Source organism: Xiphophorus hellerii, chromosome 20, assembly GCF_003331165.1.
Source record: "Xiphophorus hellerii strain 12219 chromosome 20, Xiphophorus_hellerii-4.1, whole genome shotgun sequence".
NCBI classification, from domain to species: Eukaryota; Metazoa; Chordata; class Actinopteri; order Cyprinodontiformes; family Poeciliidae; genus Xiphophorus; species Xiphophorus hellerii.
In genome coordinates, this window is record NC_045691.1 from 21,373,114 (window position 1) to 21,396,593 (window position 23,480).

Sequence of the window (23,480 nt, forward strand, 5' to 3'; positions counted from 1 at the left end):
ATATGCTAAATAAAGGTTTTTTGTTGCTTTTTTTGGGCTAAAAAATATGCATTTCTCATTTTCTGCAAATACAAAATTTTTGCTTAGAATTTCGGAGACATGTTGTCAGTCGTTCATAAATTAAAAGAACAATGTTCATTTTACGTAAACATATGAAGAGTAAAATCAGAGAAACGGATCATTTTAAGTGGTCTCTTAATTTTTTCCAGAGCTCTAAAGGGAGTCTTATTGTAAAGTGGTACCTATAATTGTGGGTTAATATCTACCAAATTTATTGTTACCGCAGAAACCTCGGTACACTGTATTAATATTTGTACTCATTAAATAAGTATCATAGATTCAATATTTCCAAGGAAGTAATGAGGTGATGCTCAAATAAGACAGGATAAACATTACCACTATTAAGTAGTTATTTATTTATAAAAAGCCACTTTGAAATTTCATCGCATGTAACATGTTTTCCTAATATAGTGCCATTCTGATTGTGGTCAAATAGCTAAAATTTGACCAAAATACTTTTCTCCACAGGGCATTTGGCTCGTCCACATGGGCAGCTGCAAATGTCAGTGAAGCTTGAGGTTGTTGGTTTTGGACCAGCACTATGTCATTCCATGTCCATATACACTTCACTGGTGGTCTAGCATAATGTAGTTTATTGACTTGATCATTGCTTCCTCTGTTGTTTTTGAACATCCTAACCAACTTTACTTCAGTTTAGTAATCTAGCAGAGCATGGAGCCCAAACACACATCCAGACTGGTTTCAGAATGGATTAAACAGACTAATATCATTCAGGAATGATTGAAATATTTACCCTTTTCAACAAGTCAGTGCAGAAAAAACGGCTTAAATGGAGACTACTAATTCTATAAGAAAAGAGGTGAAAATGTAAGTTTGTTCTTTGCAACGTGCAACAACTATTATAAACAGTGTATATCCATATGTTTGGTCTATAGTTATGTCTGTGTTTGAAAATCTCGAATAAATTTTATCTTTTTAAATGAATTAAGTTGTTCGTTTGAAGGTTTTCCAGGCATGTCCAGCTGAGAGGAGACCCAGAACTCGCCGGCCACTTTGTGACCCGATCTCATTAAGAATGGATGGATGTTTGTTGTCTCGTCCCTCCATAATGACAAAAAAGTCAAATGCTTCACTACAAGCCCAAAACTAATTAATGCCAGTAATGATTGTGCTTAAAACTTCTGAACCGTAATCTAATTAACGTGATGAGATTTGCAAAAGAAAAAACAAACAAAACAACAACAAAAAAAAAACAGAGAGCAGCAAATTTCACTTAACAGTAAGTTTTATTATTTTTTGTAGAAAAAGAAACTATCACAACTTCATTTGGTTACTGTACATTTCTCTTTTTCATGTCAGTCGCTCCGTCTTGATAACAGGTTGTGATTTCATCCTGAACACCAAACACCCGGCCGACTAACTCGCACACCTCTAGCACAACATGTCAGTGCCCAACTTTCTCTTTCTCCACTTTCAGGTTTTACATCTTCTTGATAATCTCATGTGAAAAGCAATTAGAAACCACTTCTCTCTATATATATATAAAAAACGGAGGAGTAGTACAAATCCCTGACAGAGTCGCTTAGAAAACGAGGGCTGAGAGTCTTTAAACGGTGTGGTCCATAATCAACATGCACCTGGCGGGTTTCAGTGTTCGGACAGCACCACGTTTCACTATTTGTGCGTCAGAGAGGTTCCCCGCTCTACACCAGACAGAGAAGAGAGGAGATAGTTGGTGGGTGAAGAGAGGGGGATGAATCTAGGTCAGATTGAAGCGCATGCACACAACCCGCCCTCCCGTTTGGAAAAAAAAAGAAAAAAAATCAGAAATGAAGTCTCTCGCTCTCTGCGGACAGATCTGCATGCGTTGTTCAGCTGCTGCCGAGGTGAATGACTGAGTGAGGAGCACAGTGAATGAAAAGGATGCATCAAGCATGTCTCCCTGAGAAACACATCGATCTTCAGTACCATAGTAATCCTACTTTATCGCCATCTTTTACATCTGGGCTCATTTTAAAATATTTTGCTCTTCATGCTACCTCATAATATCTCCCACCAACAATTACAGCGGCCTATCACAGGACGGAGCGCGTGTTTCATAACAACCGCCCTGCATGCTTTTGTGTGTACTACCCTGGTTCTCTCTATATATATTTACCAGGTGACGCGAGGCGGCCTCTCGTAAAACCAGTTGCAAAGTGCCGAGTATGACGGTGACGCCTTTGTGACGGCGAGTGGTGCTACTGTCCTTTCCACCCTCTCCTCTTTGTATTTTCTTTTTTTTCCCCCACCAGTGTGGTGAAACTAGGAGAAGCTGTAAATAGGTTGCCCCTTGCCCTTCCCCTCGATGTTTCCCACTGTAACTCCTCGCGGCTAAAGCACACACACATCAACGTCGAACAGCAGGTTGGTGTCCTTAAGGCAAAAGGAATTGCAGGAAGAAAGGTGCCTTGGAAAACTATTCATACGTTTTGAACATTTTTTTTAACACTTTGACACGTTACAACCACAAACTCAAAATGGTACATGGTCTTCAACACAAGAAAATCTGAATGGTAGCTTGCATTTGGATTCAGCCCAATAAATAAAGCCCATTGCATCCAATACAGTCAATCACGTTCAGAAATCATCTAATGGATAAATTGGCTTGCTGGAGTAAATCTAACCCACCACCTCTACGGTGAAAGAAGGTAGTGGAAGCATCATGGTGTGGGAACGCTTCACTTTACAGGCCAGTGAAGAATAATGGAAACCCAATTTATTAAAGTAACACAAATTCTCAAATATTCTTAAAATTTGCCCCAAGTTTATTTATCTGCACCACAATTGCCCTCATTATATTGACAAAGTTATGCAGAATGTTTGCCTTGGTAAACCAGCACAGCACAGATTGTGATGGCGACACAGTTGGAGTTGTCCTATTGCCCCCGTCCCTGTTTATTAATGCTGTAAAACATGGTAGTGGCAGCATTATGGTGTGGGAACACTAATTGATTATTGAAGACTCTCGAAAAACTCGTTTGAAGGATGCAGTCGGGTTGTTTGATCATTTTGACTGGGTTTCCATTATTTTGCATTAAAAATCCGAGAAATGCGTCTGTTCTGTGACTTCAAAAGAAGTTTTCCAGAGAGCGTCACTGAACAAACAGCATCATGAAGACCAAGGACCAAACCAGACGGGTCAGGGAGAAACCCGCTGTGCTAAAAACATCCCCAGCTTGGAGGTTTGGAGGTTGCAATATGACAAAACGTGAAAAAATGTCAAGGCAGTGTCAATATTTTACAAGGCACTGCAATTTGTAATTATTCTCCACAAATAAAGCCAGTCCTGTTTTGCCTCTTTAAAATTGTCGTGAGCATAAATTCACATTTGTGTCACATTTCTCTTTTCCATCAACTTCCGTTGGCCTAGCATGCACCTCCTGCCCAGCTAGCTCTAACCTGTTAGGAGTAATCTCTATAGCCCTTTTCAAGTTTTGCACGTGTAAAGAGAGAATTCAAAATGGCGGTGTCCTGTGCGAAGTGAGCCAAGTGACAGTGCAGGTGTGCTCGAGTGCGTTTTTGCTACAACACTCATAAGAGATCAAGCAGAGGTTTAAAAACATCTTCTCTTTAACAAATAAAAAGCTGTCCACTCACAAGGAAGATTTCTTTTTTCCCCAAAAAGCATCATCTAAAAATCAACAGGCTGTAAACTGAAAAATTCACAGCCATTAAAGGAAATCCTCTGTATAAAAACCTCTATGTGATAGTATTATTATTTTTTTGTTCGTTTGTTGTCATGATTTCTCTTTCTTTGTTTTGCTAATATTAAAACCAGAAACTGGGTGTCGACACCTCAGTAGAAAAAACAAATAGAAGAACAACCAAACAAGTTTTAAAACCACGTCCTTCGTGTGGGACTCCTCCTGAGGAGTCGGTGGAACGAGCGGAGATCAGAGGATTCTCACTTTTTTTTTTTTATTAGGAGACAAGTTTAGGTAGAACTGTGCGAAGAGGGATGGTCTCCCCTGAATCTCCAATTATGTTGCTCTTGAGTTTGTTGCCGGGAGCCGTTGTGCCTAGGCCCTGTCCGCCCTTCGTCATGATGGAGGGGAAAGAGGTGCTGTGGTGCTCGGGGAGCCGTTTCACAGGCGCCCCTTGGCTCTTCTCTGTCCCGGGGAGGGGCTTGGGAAGCCGGCGGTACAGCCAGGGGTGTCTGAGGGCCTGGCTAGGCGTGAGGCGGGAAGAGGGGTCCCAGTCCAAACACTTCTTTAAGAAGTCAGTAAAGGTGGGATCCTCGCAGCCTTTGAGCGCGACGCTCCAATCCTTGCTGCCCGGCGGGCCCCTCATCTTGCCGCGGCGCGAGCGCGCCCCTGTCAGCACGGTGGCACCGGTCGGAAGGGTGCTGACCCCGCAGTAGCGAGGCTGACCCTTGGAATTGATGAAGTTCTTCGCTCTCTTGGCCTGCTCCAGGATCTTTTGTGGGGGCATGCCGAGCAGCTCCATGACGCAGGCCAGCTGGTCACCCTCGTCCTCCCCGGGAAACAGCGGGTAGCCCGTCAGCAGCTCGGCCAGGATGCAGCCGAAGCTCCACATGTCGATGGGAAGGCCGTAGCGCGAGCCGAGGATCACCTCCGGAGCCCGGTAGAAGCGGGACTGAATATAGGTGTAGACTCGCTGGTGCTCAAAGCAGCTGGAGCCAAAGTCAATCACCTAGCAAAGACAGAGGGGGAGGGGGAGGACAAAAAATGTAGGAGTCAGCATCAGGTTGGGAAAAGCTGTAAAAAGTCTTAAAGCTACAGTACAAAAATACTTTCTTTTTTTTTTACGTATTTGTTGAAACTGTCACCATGTTGTGACAGTACAATATGAGACAAACAATCTCAGAACCAGGTGGAGTGTCTCAGCGCTGTCAATCACGCGCATGTATGCACACTGCTCCCTGCCTCTTCTCTTTCTCCAAGCTACACTACAGCTTCTTCCATATAGCAGAGCCTGCTGTTAATGCTAAAGCTAGAGCAGAGCCACTGATGATGGTGGATAACAGTAAGTTGTTTCTCTGCCATAAGCACACTGAGCAGCACGTACACAAGCTTGACTGACAGCACTAAGACACTCCTCCTGGCTCTGATTGATTGTTTTTGGCCAGAACGGTGCATTTCAGTAAGTTCAATCTTTTCACAGATGATCTGTTTCATAACAAACTGTAATGATACTGAGACAGTTTTAACAAGTATGTAAAAACCTTTAATAAATGTTATGTACTTCAACTTTATTTCTTAAGTCTGTTATCATGAAATTTTATGATTTATTTTATTATAGAATAATACAAATGAGAGGAAAATGTTTTTAGAGAAAAATTGTGTTTACTGCCAGCTGGGTTGCAAAGATTTCTTACATGAATCCAAATATGATTTGCGACAGACTTATAAATTTACACCAAAAAAATCAAGGTAAAAAAAAAAAACAAAGATAAAAAAGAATGTCTTTTGCTGTCATTTTAATTAAATTATAGACTGATGAAATCATGGATGATAAGAAAGAAAGCATTAGATAGATGTGTAGGACAAGAATAAGCCTTGTGTTTCTGTCTGCAACAAGTTATTCAAATTGTTGAAGTGTTTTGGAGAGTGCATAACAAATTATTTAATGACTCACTGAATAAATAATAATCAAAAATCATATCAGTGTGACGTTGTCAGGAGTGCTACCTTGATGCCGCTGCGGCCCTGCTGTTTGAGCAGGATGTTCTCAGGCTTCAGGTCACAGTGGATGATCCTGTGCCGGTACAGAGCCTCGAGACACTGCAGGATGGAGTGCGCAAACTTCCTGACCAGGGGCAAGCTGAAGCCTTGGAACTTGTTGCGCTTGATGAGCTCGTACAGGTTCATGCTGAGCAGCTCGAAGGTCATGCAGATGTGGTTGCGGAAGGTAAAGTTCTCCAGCATGTGCACCACGTTCATGGCGCCGTTGCGGTCCTGCTTGCGCAGGTGCTCCAGGATGCGGATCTCCTCCTGCGCTTGCCGGTGGAAGCGCTTCTCGTTGCGCACCATTTTGAGAGCCAGGTGCTGCTGCAGCTTGTGGTCGTAGACTTTAGCCACTTGTCCAAAGCTACCCTTACCGATGATCTGAGGAGGAAGAGGAAGAGTTGGGTAGTGATTAGTTACATTTACTTGAGTAACTTTTGGGAAAGAGAAAACAATTTACTGTTAGGAGTATTTCTACTACACTGTAGTGTAGTGCTATTTTTACTTGAATAAAATGTCTGGATACTCAACTCACTGTGAGTAACTTCACTGGAGAAAGAACAAGCTTGTTTTAACTAAAAATAAAAAATAATTTTAAAGCACCAGACACAAAAACAGACCTGCAGTTTAATTAGTGTTTTATTGAAAGAAATTATTTTTTTTAATTTTGTAATTATGTTATTTATATGAATTATTGTCAATTGGTCTTTAAAATAACTAAATTTTCACACAACTTTAGATTTTTTATGTAATTTTAAAATTTTGAATGACTGAATGTCTGATAAGTTACTCAGCATTTTTACCGGATACTTTTTTACTGTTAATTGAGTAATTTCTTGGATGGCTACTTTTCAGTTTACTTGAGTAAAAATATGCTGAAGTAATGATCTACCCACCTCTGGTCTAAGAACTCTTTAGCACCCTAACCATTCTCTAACTTGTACTGTTAATAGTTTGTATCACCAAAAGAAATAAATGGTGCCGTTTTCTGACTTGCAGCCATATAAGAAGTGACATCATTTGCCTTATTTGTAATGAAGCTAGGGAAACTCCAGGCGAAAATGGGCGTGGTCTAGTCTAACAAGTACAGAGTCATCCAAGCATGAGACGAGATCAAATTTTGTAGATGTGACTAATGCTGAAGGGAAGCTGCTAATCTTAGGATTAGTGTGCACCAGTTAGTGTTTTTATTTTAAACCAAAATTCAAGTGCGTAATGCGGTCTTGGACCCAAAAACGTTCATTTAAGTTACCTTCAGGAACTCATATCGGTACGCCAGGTGGTCATGAGGAACATGGATGTAGCCACCCTGCTCGTCGTCGTAGCCGCAGTTGTTGTTTCCGCCGGGAACGACGGGCCTTTTCCTCGCGTTGGGTCCCACGAAGTAGATATCTGGGTATGTCTGGATCTCTGTGTGCTCCAGGGTGGTCAGCTGGGACCGGTAGAGTCTCAGAGCCTGCTCGGGATTGAGGGTGTTGCAGAGTTTGCTGCCGTTTCCAGCTCCTTGTGAGCCAGACGTTTCACTGGAGCCCTTACTGGAGTCAGAGCTGAGGCAAATAAACGCGGCAGGTAAAAACGCTGAGCTTGCTTCGAGGGTGCATTTTATAACTGGAGTGTATTTTCCTCACCTGTCCGCGCTGTGTTCCTTGGACAGGCTGGAGACGGTGGTTTTGGAGGGCGTCTGCCCAGTGCTCCCAGTGTTCTGAATGACAGCTGTGGTTATAGCGTTGATTTTCCGGTTATTGGTTGAGTCTTCATACAGGTACTTGACCTTCAGCTGGCCACCTCGCACACTCATTTGATCCCTCATTACAACCTTGTTACCGACAACCTGTAAGCAAAAAAAACAGTTACATGTTAATAAATGCAAAAGGGCTGGAAAGAAAACAACAAACATCTCTGATTTTCTTTCATTTCAAAAGGAACCAAAATAACACAAACATACCCTAAATGTTGAATTATAATTTATGTGATAAGTAGAGGGTGATGTATTTGTTTTAATGCGACCAAAAGCAAATTCAAAAGTGAACAAAAGATGTGAATAACTGCTGCAAATCAAAACAGAGAGCTCAGCATATAGTAGAACTAGGTCAGGTGTTGATGAAGAAAAGCAGAAATATAAACAACCGACTTTTGAGTCGAGTGTTTAAAGCCAAGCAGCCTTGCTGCAGCTTGCAGCTGGTAAACTGGCAAGACTGGATCTGGATCCAGTCCGACTGAAAACTCTCCAACGTGACAAACTCCAACACCTCACTGAAAAACATGCAAATGAACTAAGCCACACCCACCTCTGTGTTTACGAGTTTTTGACATTTACAGCTAACTTGTAGAAATATGTATACCCCTTTAGCCTTTTCATGGGAAACAAGGAACTTAAATGTGTTTTGGGGGATTTTAAATGGTGGATGAACACAAAGTATTACGTAGATGGTGAATGTGGCGAAGCGACAACTTTGTGGAACGAACATTTTTCTTTGATGACAGCTACGCATGCCTTGCTGCTTTTCTCTATCAGCTTACATTCTTCTTAAACAATAGCAAAGCCATGCCATTAATTCTGAAGTCTTGACTTTGACTCGGCCACAGGGTTGGGTGATATGGACTTGAGGTTTTATCATAATAGTTTGCAGCACTACTGTGATAATGATAAAAGTGACGCAAACTATTTATTGCACCCTTTTCAGGTAACTAGATGGCTGTGTGTCACAGCTATTTTAGCCCCACAAACTCAAATGCTGCTCTTCAAAAACATTCCCATTTGTAACGAGCTTCTTTTGGGACACCAGCCGCATAAAGAAGTGTAATTTGTATCAATAAACTGCAAGTCGTAACTGCATTTCATAATTTCTTCAACTTTATTGATATTTATTGGCAGTTTTGAAAGTTTCAAGCATCATTTACTGAAACTTATCATGACGATAAATAAAAAAATGCATCATTATAAGACATTTATAAATAATAAACTACATGACAAACGCCCACCCACACTAGGGCATCACGACACATGAATATTCTGTAATCTAATACATTTAAATGTATGTCTGAGTAGACGTTCCTCCAGGGTTGCTCTGTTTTTGCTTCTATCCATTTCTGAGCAGCTTCCCTCTATCCATACTGAAGAAAAGTATCCTCACAGCATGATGCTGCCACCCCATTTGTCAATGTTGGGATAGTGTGTTCAGCCTCCTTCATTTGCCAATTAAGTAATTTTTGTGGCACTGTATTTCATGTAAGAGCGAAAGATTGAGGGTGGATGAATTTAACCACATGCAACTTTGTCGGTCATTCACATGGAGGTTTTTGGCTGTAACCTTACCAGATGTCACAAAGAGGGTTTAAAGACTTTTATGCAATGTAGTCAAACACTGTAAGCAACCTCAAAGCACTACAGCCACATGTAACTCATAAAGTTCAGTATTTAGCTCCTTGAGGTAATCATAATGTTTCTGTTAGACTAAGACCTCCAGCGTCGACTGTCTCTGTGTTAGGACAAAGACAAGATTCCGTCAACAACAATAGAGATCGCATGTGTATATAGATCAAAATATCACACTGCATACTCATAGACTTGTAAAGTGAGACATCTGTGGTTGTTCAAAGGACGAGTAGGGCTATAAAGTCTAAAAAGAGATCTTGAGCCTTTCCAGTAAAGCATTTCCTTCTGGCAACGCCAGGAATTCCTTCTTCCACGCTGTCTGACCTTCTTCTTTCTCACCAGCGGAAAAACCCTCCGCAAGATTATGGAGCACAGAGGAAATAATAGTCATTAAAGTCAGATTACGCTCCCAAACTATAGAAGCAGTTTAGCTATAAAGACAAAAAAGAGAGTCGGGCTGACTTTTCTTTCAAATTTGAAAAGTTCCTCTTCTAATCGCCAAGTGGTTTTTTGGGAGGAGGAAACGGTCTTTCCTCGACGCTGAAATGCCTGAAACCGTGCTAATTTACAGAGACAACAGAACGAGGAGTTGTGATTTAAAAGTGGGTGCCGACATGTTCCCTTGAAAGAGGACTCAGTCAGGAGAGTGTTTATGTTGTAAGTTTGAGTCCCTAAAATAGACGAGGTATGCAGGCTTGGTTTCCATACATGTAGCTGTATAGTCTGAACTTATTACGAGCCTTTCTGCTGAAGCAGTGTCTCACGCAGCTGTTCTGCAGTCACAGTGAATGTCATCGATCGCGCCCCCTTTGCTTTTTTTTTTTTTTTTATGCTCAGGCAAACACGTGCACGCTCGTATAAAAAAATAAAATAATCGAAGGGTTCATCCACGTGCTGCAGTATAATGGATTACCAGCTGACCGGGCCGTGGGTGTTATAAACAACATAAATCGTTTTGATGTGCGGATAAAAATGGAAACAGGAAGCAGATTTCTAACGCAGGTACTATTGAGGGTAATGCGAGTTGTGTGCAAATCTGCACTCTCCAACAGATGGAGAAGAGCTTATCACTGAGCTGTCAGAAACACCTAAGGGCGCTTTCATTTTGCTCCTGAGCACACGCAGGTTTCCGTCTTATGTAGCACCTAAAAACCCAGCAAACTTTGGTCACAATCAGCTCTAAACTGGATCCACGTTTTCCATTCAGAACAGAGTACTCTTCCAAATTCACATTTCAAGACTTTCACCGTTTTTCAAAACATCCTGTTAATTCAGGGAGAAAACGTGAACCCAATCTGTCTTGTGTTGCATAATTATGAATATTTTTGTTTAATTTTAAATGTTTGAGATTAAACAAACAGCTGAGCCAAAGAAATTAAAAGTATCCAAAAAATGAGACGTCATTACTTGCAAGTTTTACACATCAACCAACGGCTTTCTTCGGCATCTCGCTCGGCTCTACTTCAGTCTTAGGAACACTCAGGAAAATCCGGTTTGTTTATATCAGTTTGTGATACATTTATTTTGTCTGTAAAAGCCATAAGTATTTTTGGAATAATTAATGTTTATCACCAATTACAGCGATAAATTGAACAGATAAGTTTTTCAATTTTCCCCTTAAACTAATAGAATCTGCTTACAAAGTCATTAAATGTTTGCAAAAGCAGGGAAAGTTCAGCATTTTCCATCAAATCCAATTCCATAATTTTCCATTACTTTAACAGTGGATAGAGCTTCTCTCTGAGCGCTTTCGAACTGGGACGAGCTCCTGTCAGTCACGCTGAGCAGAGGACAGTACCTCTGCGAGCGCTGCTGGAAAAAAAAACAAAAAAAAAACACTAAAGGAAGAAAAATAGAAAACTAGGCCTAACCTCTGAGAGAGCTCACCGACGGCGGGCATACACGAACATAACAGGAGAGGGAGGGAGGATGTTGATCGGTGATTTGGTTTGTGGGTCACATTTTCAAGTCCAATAAATCTTTACAATGTATCAAACCAGCCTTTTTTTGCTGGAATGTGGAAAACAGAGCATGCATTTTCTGCTGACGGGGATATTTAGAGAGGGGAACAGAGACAGTATATGTTTTAGGTCGTCTTACAGAATCGGATAGATTGTATTCTATAATGTGCATTAACACGTGTAGAAGCTGCAGAATAAATCAGAGTGAAACTGGTTCCACAGTCACGCAATCGGCACCAGCAGATGAGGAGATTAACTAGTAGTCAGATTCTGGTAAGACTAGTTATCTCCCTGGAACTCTCTCTCATTTTGCGACATTAAACCTTGTTGTGGAAATTTTACTTTAACAAAGTGTGAGGGAAAACTGTTTCAAGAACCAGAGAAAGAATATATTCTTAATTTTTATTTATTCCCACTACAACCTGCAAACCTTAATTTAGCAAACTTTAATTTATTTTATCGGGATTTGTGTTACAGAGCCACCCATTCAGGCTCAGTGAGTTAACACGATAAAGACATTTTTGTAAAATTACAACTGCAAATTTCTTAGGATTTTTTATGGCTTTCTTTAAATAATGACTTTTCCCTTGCCACTGTTCTATTCTGACAAGATTTGAGTTTATGTCCAATAGTTGTGCTGTCAACAGAATCCCCTACCTGAGCTGTGGATCTCTGCAGCTCCTCCAGAGCTACCAAAGGCTTCTTAGCTGCTTCTCTGATTAATTTTGCCATATTGTGACCTGTCAATTTAAGTAGACAGTCATATCTTGGTAGTTTTGAAGTTGTACTGCATACTTTCACAGTTCTGTGTGAAAATACACATTGATTGCCTCTATTTACCAATTGTATAACTTCTGAAAGTTACTGCTTCCACTGCAGTGGTGAGTAAAAGGGTATAAATATAAATGCACTTCACAAATATGCAACTTTGTGTTTGTTCCATCACATTAAAACTCCCCCCCAAGAAATGTGTTTGTTGCTGTATTGCGACAAACTGCGAAAGAGTTCAAGGGGCACGCATAGTTTTGCTCTGTACGCAGCGTGTATCTGCCTTCCCTGCACTATTAAACTGACAAAATAAATAACTGCTGCTGGATCTCTGGGGGACATTCACTTTGCACGTTTCACTGTGACACAGAGATCCTGCGCATTAATCATTTTCATATGCCTCCAGGAGACTAATCAATATTACTCACATGATCACAGCTTCCTCATTGAGGGGCATAAAACTGACTGCGGTAAAAATACTGGAGAGAAGGCACGAGATAAGCTTCCCTAATCGACACAGAAAAAACAGGGGGAAGAGGGAGGAGCGGCACAAAGACGAACAGAAACAGGGCAGACTGTAGGGGATGTCTCTCTGAGGAACAGGATGTCTCAAGACAGAGAGCCTCGGCACAGGAAACGAGCTTTAACTAGCTCCGAGCTCTTTGTGTTTTTCTGTGCACTACTCACTGTGTGCTTGGGCATCGGGGGCAGTCCAGAAGGGCTGTTTGCGTCTGCTTCGTCTTTCAGAATGTGGTCTGTTCTCATGTAGGAGTCGTACAGGCCGTCACCATGGCGCGCTGCGGTGGACAAAAGTGACCAAACAAATCAGTGCGATGGCAGCGGCCCCTTAACATCTGCAACACTCCAGGATAAAGATTTGATAAGAGGTCATAATCGTACTCTACACAGGCAAAGTCCCATTGATTAGCTCATAAGTCTTCTGGACAGCTCAAAAAAAAAAAAAAAAACTACCTTATCACTAAAACAAAGGACTTGACAAATCTCTCCAGCTAACCTCAGCAGGGCTCCTTCCTCCTGTGGAGTGAACACTGCCTTCTACAAGATCCCAGCCCATATTTACAGTGAAAAGGCCATTATTAGCAGGTACACCATTGTATCTATTGTGTGCCATACATTGTATCCGAGTCCAGGGCTCTGACCTGAACAGCTTAGATAAGGCTTAGGGTCCCAGATCGCAAGCGCTGCAAGTGGTATTATTGGCCTAATGGGGGTAACAGATGCCTCAGTGACGACAGCATCTTTCCATCTGTCCATCTGCCCATTCGGCCAAATCTTTTAAGGCCCACACCAGGTGTGCTTGGGAGTTCTAGATAGATAAATGAATGGATGCGTGGGCTTGCCATTCAATAAGTGCTGAGTTTCGTGCTCACCTCTGTGGCCTCGAGCCAGACACCTAGAGTAACCCGAGATCATACAGGCAGGAGGACAAGGCGACGAGAAGAGGGTTTGGGAAGGCAGTTACTGAAATGGCAAGCCACCATCCACCGGCTGTTTATGCCAACAGTCATCTAACCTCCTACACTTGCCGTTGGTTCAGCAGAAGAAAGGCGAGAGGAAAATCTGTATAAATTTGAAACTACAACCCCGAGCTTGGACAAAAGCTTTCAGTTTTGGCCCATTTGATCTTCTAACCGACTGGGCCTTGAGAATGTCGTAACCATATGCAGATGCGTCAGAGGGCCCACGTCCCTCGTGCAACTCCGTCAACAGACCGGCTTCTGAACAGATTAGGCCTGCTGCTTGGATACAGACGCATTAAACCTGCACAGCACAGCAACCAGCCGCATTAAAGCCGCGCACACAAAATATTAGGCAAGCGTGGGCTCCATTAGCCTTCTGCAAACTCCTAATTACTCAGCAGGCAATTGGCAACTTCTGTAGATGACCCGACTTACTCGTGCACACAAGCCTTTGCAAAGAAATTGTTTTTTGTCCGACCAAAAATCCATCCAATAATGGAAATATCTTTGAGTTGCTCCAGAAACTGGTAATACTATTTTGGTAGTATTTTGGTAGTATTACCAAAATACTACGTGGTAACCTAACGACATGCTTCGGTGTGAGAGTTGTTATGGAGTGAAGACACTTGGCCAAGAAGCAAAAGAGTTGTAGGAAGCCATTTAAAAAAGGTACATTTATAGAAACCAAAAAAGTTCTCTAAACTGAGCGTCCTCACTAGCCATTCAGGCAACAAGAACATAACATGACTAGTAGGTGCCACTAATTTAACTTTGTCATTTTGTATTTCTGAAGTTTTGGTCATTTCAACATTTTCAGGTCAAAAGAACAAGCTCTCTGCCTCAGGACCTCAGTTCACACTTGTCACAAGGACGTTTAATCAATTTTATCCTTGTGAGCTTTCAGTCCCTGTCTGTCATGGCCCAGGCTGGATTGGGAACTACTGTTCACCTTTTGGAAATCTCAAGCCCTGTTCACACTGATCCAAATTTCCAGATGTTTTCTGCTGCGTTTGAGTCTATCAAACGCAATAAAATGAGAAATTAGAATAGGTATAAAAAGAAAACTTCTTTCTTAGGTTGAGATTTTTAAAAACATAATTTGGACCTCTATATGAGCTAACTATAACTAATATTCTGTATGCTATCACTTCTTGAGCTTGATTTGTTTCCCTAAAGGACAAGAACTCCTACAGGAAAAATTAATGTGGTAAATGCTATCATTAGTCATTTTAAATGCAAAAGGAAAAGAAATACTAGTTAATTTGGATTTAAACATCAAACCATTTGCCTCTTGGCTTTGCCTTAAAATCTTAAAGTTCATAAATCATCAACTGGTGCAGATCTAACTTTAAAACACGTGGAGAATATAAACCAATACATCTGTAAAGCATTCGTAGAAATCAAAAGGTAGCGACAAGAGTCAAGTAAACAAACACAGCAGTTCATTTATCATAAAACGTGTACGTGGGGCTGTAAGTGGTGTAAAGTCAGATTTTTTGCTTCCTGGTAACTCTGAACAGTGCCTCTATAGACAGAATAAACCGTCTATTTCCTGGTACACATAAAAATAAATCTGCAGTCAACACACTAAAATAATAACTATCGTGAAATGGCTCAATCAAATTCCAAATAAAGCTAAAAATGCGACTATAAACAGAAGAAGGGCTTACAGGACAGATGTAAAAACAACGCAGTACTTCCTGGACTATCTTCCAACAACATACAGAGGTCTTAAAATTGATAAGCACCACAAAGCATGTTTACAGCCCGCATCACAACACAGAAAAAACATTTGAAAGAAGGAAAACTAACCAAGCTCATAATTAAAGTCGCTTTTGGTGGAGGATGTTTCGTTGACAACCCCAAAAAAGATGGAAACTCGTACATGAAGCGACCAAAATTAACGTTTTCAAAAACAAACAAAAGCAAACGACAGAAAGAACTGTTGTGGTTACCTGTTGCTATCGGGGCTTCTGGTTTTCTGCTTATTATCATCATATTTGCTATTAAAACGTGATCCCAGCATCCAAAGAGACAAAAAAACTGATAAAAAAAAAAGAAGAAAAGCGTCCACACCGTTTTCACCTAGCAAACTCAGCTAATAGCATCTAAAAACTTTGTTTAAAAGTCTTTTTTTGTGTTTGAAACACTCCCCGCTTTAGTTTTAGCTTAAATTTGAGGGGTTTTTTTTCTTTGTGGGGGTTTACTCTTTCTCTTTATTCGGGATTTAACAGTGATTCCCGGCTTTATTAAAACCACAGATTGCTGTATTTATACTTCTGGCTAACATTAGCCTCGCCTGCAGTCTGGAAAGACTTCAACAGGCAGTGGGGGTCGTTACCCGCAGCTAGCCAGCCCAGCTAGCTCTCAAAGCAGCCACAAAAACACCCGTCCGGACCGAAGCCGCTCCCTCCGTTGAAAACAGTTTGAGTCCGAATATCACAGCTGGCTGTCTTGGCCCTCGTACCCCTCGCCTTTCTCTGACAGGACAATGAGTCTGTCCAGAGCACCATTCCCGTCCCGGTTAGCTGACTCGGTAGTTAGCAAACAGCGATGCTGTCACTCGCTGAGCCCCCCAGAGATTCGTCCTGTTTCGGGACAGCTCGGAGCTGCTTCACTCTTCCTCAGTGGAAGCTAGCCAGATGATCAGGCGAGCAAGAGCCGCACATAAGCTCCATGTCCGCAACAGGAAACAAGCGGAGAGTCCTCTTCGCGTAAAGCTTCAGCCGAAGTCTGTGCTGTTAAATCTCTCTTGAGCGTGGCGAGAGTATCTTATTCTGAGCTGTGTGTTGTTGCTAAGGGCGTCTTCAGTGAGCCCAGAGACAGCAGGGAAACTGAGGGAGGGAGCAGGGCGGCGCTTAGCTAGGAAGGCTGACAGGACGCGGAAAGGGCGCCCCCTAGCGGTCACTGGTGCGCTGCAGATGAACCTTGGGCTATTTGTCGATTCCATATGTTATCACAAAATTCAACTGCACCGTATTTCTTTGAAGCACTTAAATACTTCAAGCAAAAACTGGCATAATCTATAGGATAGTCATCTGCACAATTAGTGATGGTGGGTTAGGGTTTTGTTTGGCAATGTGTATCCATCGGCTTGTCATAATAACACATTTTGTTGGACAATAATTGCCCTAAAAGTTATTGCGATAAATGATAATAATTTTGTTTTAAGACCGTTTTGAAGTAATATATCATGGCATAATAAAGCAATTTTGCTCTCTAAAAGACCAATAAACTTTGATTTTGTTTATAACACTTAACACTGGAACTGGACGATATACGGTATATATATATATATATATATATATATATATATATACATATATTTTAAAAACACAAGAAGAAAACAGAAGAGCTAGAAGAAGTGGCCGGGGAGAGGGAAGTCTGGGCCTCCCTCCTGAAGCTGCTACCCCCGCAACCCGACCTCGGATAAGCGGAAGAAGATGGATGGATGGATGGATGGAAGAAGAAAACAATAAGTAAAATGGAAATAAAACCCACACACAACTGAAACCATAAATAAAATGGATTATGAAGTCTCTGTAAATAAAATCTCCCTTCAAAAATGTAGTAATAATCTGAGTGGAAATTATCAAGAGATTAACTGATTCATTGTTTATTGCGACAGACCTGTGTATGCAGTGTAACGGTAGTTGCAAATCAGAAGATTGTGACTAATATGCTCATGACAACCAACTTATGAAAGCATTTTCTTCAAGATGCCACTTGTTTTCTTATTGTCTGAATTTGTAAAAACCTACAGCAATTCTCTTTTCTCTTCATTGGCAAATGAAAAATCTGAAAGAGAGATTAAAATGGATATTTCAGGGTTTTTCAAGTGAGTTTAAAAAAACAATATAAATCAGTTTACATCCTAGCTGCAGTTTTGGTATATTCATTAAGGAAAAATTAAGATTAGTTGGTCTGTGTCTGAAGCTAACAGCTAGTCCAAGAGCAGGCTGCCCAAAGTGGACTTCCACCTTCTAAAAATTCCAATTTAAAATAACATCAGCAGTTTATCTATACACTATTTCACTTATCCTTAAGCCCTTGTCGTGTTTGCCATTATTTAACCAGATACGGATAACTAGTTGGAGTTATCAATTATCTTCCTGTGGGAAACTTGTACCATACTTGTTCATGGTGTATTTCTAATATAAAAGTAAACTTATGTAGAAATATTACAGCAATTTATGCATTACAGAATTGTATTAATTTCTACACTCTCTTAGTTCACTTAAGAATAGAAAGGAAGTGTCTAATCAGAATTGCTTTACATGTTCCACTCTCAGTATGTGTGAAAAATAACCATACAAGGCAAACATCACAGTAACATAAAGATTTCTAAATCACTTTTTGTCATGTTCTATCTGCTTTATAATATAATATAAGAAGTCTTCTTTCTTAGTTAATTTAAGCCACTGGGATCAACTAATCTAAATCAATAGTAAATCAAGATGCCAAGGTGATTGCCTAATACAGGGAAGATATTGATTTCCGACAGCTATTTATCAAGATTTATTTTAAAGAAATCATTATCTATCCATCTAATATCTCAAGCAATATTTTAAATGCTAAGCGCAACAATTGCTAAGAAAAATTAGACACATTTATAAAATATTTTTTTTGTTCTGCAAAACCAGCTCAGATTTTTCTGTTTGTCAGAACAAAGAGTAAAGAAAAGCAGCTGTTAAATATTGTTGTTAAATATTTAAAGCATATGTTTTTTGCAGAACTTGTTAGGGCCATGCTTTGCTAATGGTCATTCACTCCAAATACCCTATGAGGAAAACTGCAAACTGAAACTTGAGAGGTCATGAAGATCCATACTGAGACACAAATAGTTGGAGGCAGCGAATAGGACAGACGGAGTAAGACCGGGCCGGCATGAGAAGGGGACCGGGGCTAAATTCAGAAAGTGATACATGGCGGCTACAGAGGGTAAAGCTAATCATAGCTCTTTCTCAGAGGTGAGAAGAGGGCCCTGTCTATATTTGCTTCCATAAATATGCATGCTGACACAGATTTAGTTAGCTTCTGGCCAACAGCCAACCCTTAAACACCATATTGATTATTCTTAGGCTGTGTATGTGACAATGCCTATAAACTGAAACGCTTTTCACACTTTCCTCTAAAGTAGGTTGGGCATGTAAGAGTGTGGCCAGGCAGCGTATTTAACCCCAACTGCTGAATTTACAGCTGCAGCAAAACATAGGGCCTGGTGCAGAGCTACCCATAGGTCCTTGTGGGGGTTTCTGGCTGTATTTGGTCATAAATCTCGTGACAGACACTGACACCTGTTAGTTTATTGCTTTAACACCATATTCTAAAAGGACAGTGAAAACAGAGTTCAACTAACCCAACCCTAAAAAAGGGAACTCATTGTGGAACCAAACTGTCGCTATGATACAAGCACCAAGGCTGGGGCTCAGGCTGCCGTCGGTAATATTTAGAGGAAATTTTGTTTTAGCCTATTGAAAATTAAATACAAGGTAAATAAACGTTAATGTAGCACAAATAATCCACATAATCAAAAAGATGAGCAGTTGAAACACTAGGAACAGGGACTTCTGATGTAGCATTTGAGCTAATTCAGATTATTTAACTCAGGTTCAATATTAAAGTATTAATCACGATTGTTATCACTAATGTTAAACACGTTACAGCCATTTTGGATTTTACAGTGAGGATTGGTGAATAACTTTTATATTTCAATCTTTGAATTTTATTTCTATTTATTTTTCTGACTTGGAATTTGTAAATCACTTCTACATAAAAACATGCAGTGCAATTAAATAATGTTATGTTTTATCATGAACACAAGAAATGGGAAATGTTGAGGTGCTGGTTATTTCACCCAGTCTTCACTTCGTACCTTTGTAGGTTTTGAAGTCATTTATCACAGGACATTTACCATTCGGGTGTATATCTAACAGGGGGATGTTTTGTGTCAAAATCTAAAAAGATTCAAAGGAAAGATCCAAGGGAATTTTTCATAATCTACTCATCCTACTGTCAGAAAAAGTGGTTACTTGATTTAAACAAATCCAGCCTTCCAGCAAGAAGTCAATCAGTTATGTTGCTTTGATCAAGGCCATAATCTGTCACACCAGTCTGCAAAAAAGTTAAGTGTTACGTTTTATTATGTAAGTTATCAGAAACATTAAGATTAAAATAATATTGACTTGTCTCTACAAACATAACTTTATGAATGTCTGTTGTGCTTTTCATGCTCATAAAAGTCTCTTTTGTTCACAAATAGAATAAAAGTTTCATGATCTTAAGTTAGGTTCACAGAATCCATCTTCAGTGCAGAACAGGCTTAGTTTGTATTTTTATAGAACCATAGATAATCAGACGCAGGAAGCAAAAAACGTCTTTAATTTAGAGCCGGCTTGAAAGGTCAAGCACTAACTTCTGCATAACTGGCCATCTCTGAAGCGTACAGACATATCTTCCTACAGTTCTTACAGCACGCACAACACTGAGATGCTGCAACCATCCCCTACCCCCCCATCAGCTCTTCCTACAAAAGCCACGCCACCCTGGGCGGAGAGCCACATCAGTTTTTGACATCATAGCAGTAATTTGGAAAACTTAGTGCATTGTAAGGTGGCACTGCTGCTATAGGGTTTTCTGTAAGCGGCTAAAAAGAAAACACAAAGTAGGACGAACAGGTGTAGCTTACATGCTGCATGTACAGATGGTGCTTGTGGTTTAGATGAGGTCTCGCCACCTGCTGGTGGTTTGAAAGTAGTGCAGGTGGGCTTTTCAGAAGGAACTCATGACACAGGCAGATCAGCATTTTCTGAGGTTCATGACCAAACTACACATTGTGTTCATACCAGGGATCCACTAGATGGTGCACAGCTGTGTCACTGACCAAAATAAACATACTAACACCTAATTAGGAATTTTTGTATGCAACTTTATGTGAATGTGAAGCAAAACAACTGTTTAAACAAACACGTTTCAATAAAGAGGTTACCCTTTTATTTCATTTAAATTTCTGTACAGGTCTAGACATATTTATACACAGTTGTACAAGTAAAACTAAATAAATTGCAAAAATAAAGCAACACCCTTTACATAATTTCACATGGATGGTTGCGAACCATGAAATAAATAAAACGCACACACACACATACCCAAACATGCACACACACTCCCACATGGGATTCACTGAGGGAAAAGAGGAGCATTCTGAAAATGGGGATTAAAGGGAAAAAAATACAAATAAAAACCAACATCATTCCAGAAAATCGCAGACAAGCAGAAGGATCCACACTTGTAACTCAATCAGGCACCTGAATGTGTGCTGAAACCCACGTTAAACCAGAGAACACATGGGACAAAAGGCACTGCCAGCAGGAACAGCTCGGGTGGGAACACACAGGTTTGGGTTTTACAGGAAAGTATGTGCTCATGGACAGCAGGCCTCACTTATCTGAGGATTATAATAAACATAAGAATGTTTAATGGATCCTCTCAACGCAGGATGACCATGCGCACACACACCAGTGGAAATGATGTAAAAAAAAAAATCATATCAGCAACAATGTAAAATCTTTTCACTCTTTTTTCCAGTGTCTACACAATTCATATGCATTCCAAACATATCATAGCCATTATTATTTGTTTTACATATTTTTGTTCCTTTTTAGGGGTAAGAAAATAAGCTAAAATTCATGCCCAGCCTCAGAGTTGTGGCCTGGATCAAGACGTGCAAAACAGGAAGCTGATTTTTTTCTTTTGTTTTTTTAATCCACCACCTCCAATTCAATTGAAATCCTCTTTGTAAAAGTCAGTTGGTGAAAATGTCCTCTCTCATTCAAAAACAATCCCCAAACAACAAGAGTTTGCTTGCAACTAAAGGCATAAGAGCTGACTCTCATCATCACTCCAGGGTTCTGAGTTGTGGATTTAAGCGGCAAAAAAAAAAAAGAAAAAGAAAAAACTAACCACATCTGGCATCAGTGGACATGTTGGGACTGAGTGAATTAGAGGAGAAAAACGACAAGCATCTTTCTTACTTTCAGATCATTTCATGTATGGGTTAATATACGTAAACACTTACTAAGAACATGGTGGTGGCGGCAGCATCATGCTGCTGGGGTGGACAGTAAAAGAGGTCGAATGGATCTAATTCTGCTTTCTGTTCCGTGAACTGAAAGCAAATCAAGCACTCTGTTTCCTGATCAAATCGGCAAATCCAGAAATAAAAAAAAATTATAATTACATCAGATGACAGCAGACATGTCATGTTTAAGAAAAACAAACACACCATGTGATTGTCCTTCAGCTCCAGCTCGAGGCAGCTAAAAGTAATCATGCCTTCTGTTTTAATCCTAATCCTATGTGCAGGGCAGATGAGCTGAGAGACTCATGCATAAGTAACACTTGCAGTAGCAGCAGCAGCAGTAGTTGTTGTAGTAGCAGAAGAGAAGGGAAAAGTCTAAAAAAAACATTGCTGATTCACATCAGTCATAAATGAGATCTCAAGAAGAAGGTTGCAGGTCCAGATCTTCCTTGGCAGGGTAAACAACTGTTATCCGGATCCTGTTGTGGATGGTGGGATTGTGTAAGGGAGCCTGCGTACGACCTGAGAAAGTATATGCATCAGTGTGTCTCTTGTCTGTGTCTGAACGTTTGTCGACGAGGAGTCCGAAGGTAAGTTCAGCTCAGGCTCCACTCTCTGGACTCAGATCACATGGTGTCCTAAAGGTCCGTGCATCCCCGGGTCGGAGACATCAGGGGATGGGGTCAGAGGTCAAGGGCTGTGCTGTTGAAGGGCCTGCTGCAGCTTCTGTCGGTAAATGGTGTACTTTTGCTGCACAGCTCGCATGCGCTCCGCCTCCTCTTTCTCCAGGATGACCAAGAAGTTTTGAAGCTCGGGGACAGAGAACGCGTGCCACTGTGAAATGAAGAGTGAAATCAAAGAAGGACATGAGTTCACTCTTACAGCCTCTTTTTAATTCAGACTGTTGTTTTTACTTTGAATTTATAAAACTCTGCCTTGTAACCCTTTCCCGTTTACTTGCCAAGTTACTCTGCATGAAAAGATAATGCACATGTACGCAGCTTTGTAAATGTGTTCGTAGTCTATTTCTACGTTTTACAAGAATCTCAATCTCAATGTGCTTAATTAGGATCTTATTAAATTATAGACCAAACCATGCTTTTCAGAATTTTCTAAACTATTGCACTACTTTGCGTCAGTCTGTAACACAATAAAATACTTAATAAAATACTTCAACTAATTTTGGTTGTAATGTAACAAAATGTGAAAAAGAGGAAGTTCTACTCTTGGAAAGCATTATATTTGCACGATTGTACGTGTCTCACCTCAACCTCTCCAGTCTCGTTTTCCTTTAGGACAAAGGTGAGCTGCTCAGGATCTGGTCCTGCTATCAACCTCAGGACAAGAGGATGTTCAGACAGAGGGAGCTTCTGGAACAAGTCTGTACCGGAACAATAACGACAAAAACATCAGGGATTTGTTGGGCATATTATGCATTAAATAACATGCGGGAGGTCTGTTCCTCACCCTGTCCGTCTCTGTGCGTCTGCCTGTACAATGCGAACTTGCGGGGATCGTCCAGCACCTTGAACTTCTTCAGCAGGCCCTGTATCACCTCGCTGGTGGTGGTCAGAGAGCCGATGTGGATCTGCTTCACACAGTCGCATGGTAAGTAGAAGGACGTCCGCTTTTCTGTACGCTCCTCCTGCTCTTCATCCTGGTCTTCTGACGAGGCGCGCCCCTGGTTGCCCTCCACCGTGACCGGCCGACTGAGCCGCAGGTGGACCTTGATGAAGCCGGTGAAAGATCCGTCTGCAGCCTGAAGCGCATAATGGAAAGATGGCAGCAAAGGGGAGAGAGTTCAGAACTAAAATATCTTCTTTAGCAGGAAATAAAGACTGAACGAGTATAAAAAATTTACAATCATGAGCAACAAAACTTTCTTTCACAGTAAGAACATTTTAAAAAATCCAACATTTAATTTTGATTACATTTTAGTTAAAGGGGGAAAAAAATATGAGTTCACTAAAAAAAGTGTTTTAATGAAATCCCATGTGACATAATTGTGTCCATATCTGCATACGGTGACTTTCAAAAGTGCACAGACTCCTGAAAAAATGCTTT

At 40.7% G+C, this 23,480-nt stretch overlaps 2 protein-coding genes across 4 annotated transcripts in view; both read right to left on the reverse strand.

Annotated features, from left to right (window-relative positions):
* Positions 1-1,288: 1,288 nt before the first annotated feature.
* Positions 1,289-16,143, reverse strand: dyrk3 (dual specificity tyrosine phosphorylation regulated kinase 3). The gene is made up of 6 exons (XM_032549269.1): positions 15,292-16,143; positions 12,543-12,652; positions 7,379-7,581; positions 7,003-7,297; positions 5,715-6,131; positions 1,289-4,716 (listed from the first exon to the last, which is right to left on the reverse strand). Exons 1-6 carry the CDS (start codon positions 15,332-15,334, stop codon positions 3,985-3,987), a joined length of 1,800 nt encoding a protein of 599 aa, XP_032405160.1. The 5' UTR covers positions 15,335-16,143; the 3' UTR covers positions 1,289-3,984.
* Positions 16,144-20,306: 4,163 nt separating this feature from the next.
* rassf5 (Ras association domain family member 5) overlaps positions 20,307-23,480 on the reverse strand; it is a 40,305-nt gene continuing 37,131 nt past the window's right edge. For all 3 annotated transcript variants that reach the window (XM_032548927.1, XM_032548928.1, XM_032548929.1), the window contains 3 exons: positions 22,884-23,175; positions 22,682-22,797; positions 20,307-22,250 (listed from right to left, as the gene is read on the reverse strand). In XM_032548927.1, coding sequence (XP_032404818.1) covers positions 22,107-22,250; positions 22,682-22,797; positions 22,884-23,175 — 552 coding nt within the window. In that variant the 3' untranslated portion in view covers positions 20,307-22,106. The remainder of the gene's footprint in view (positions 22,251-22,681; positions 22,798-22,883; positions 23,176-23,480) is intronic.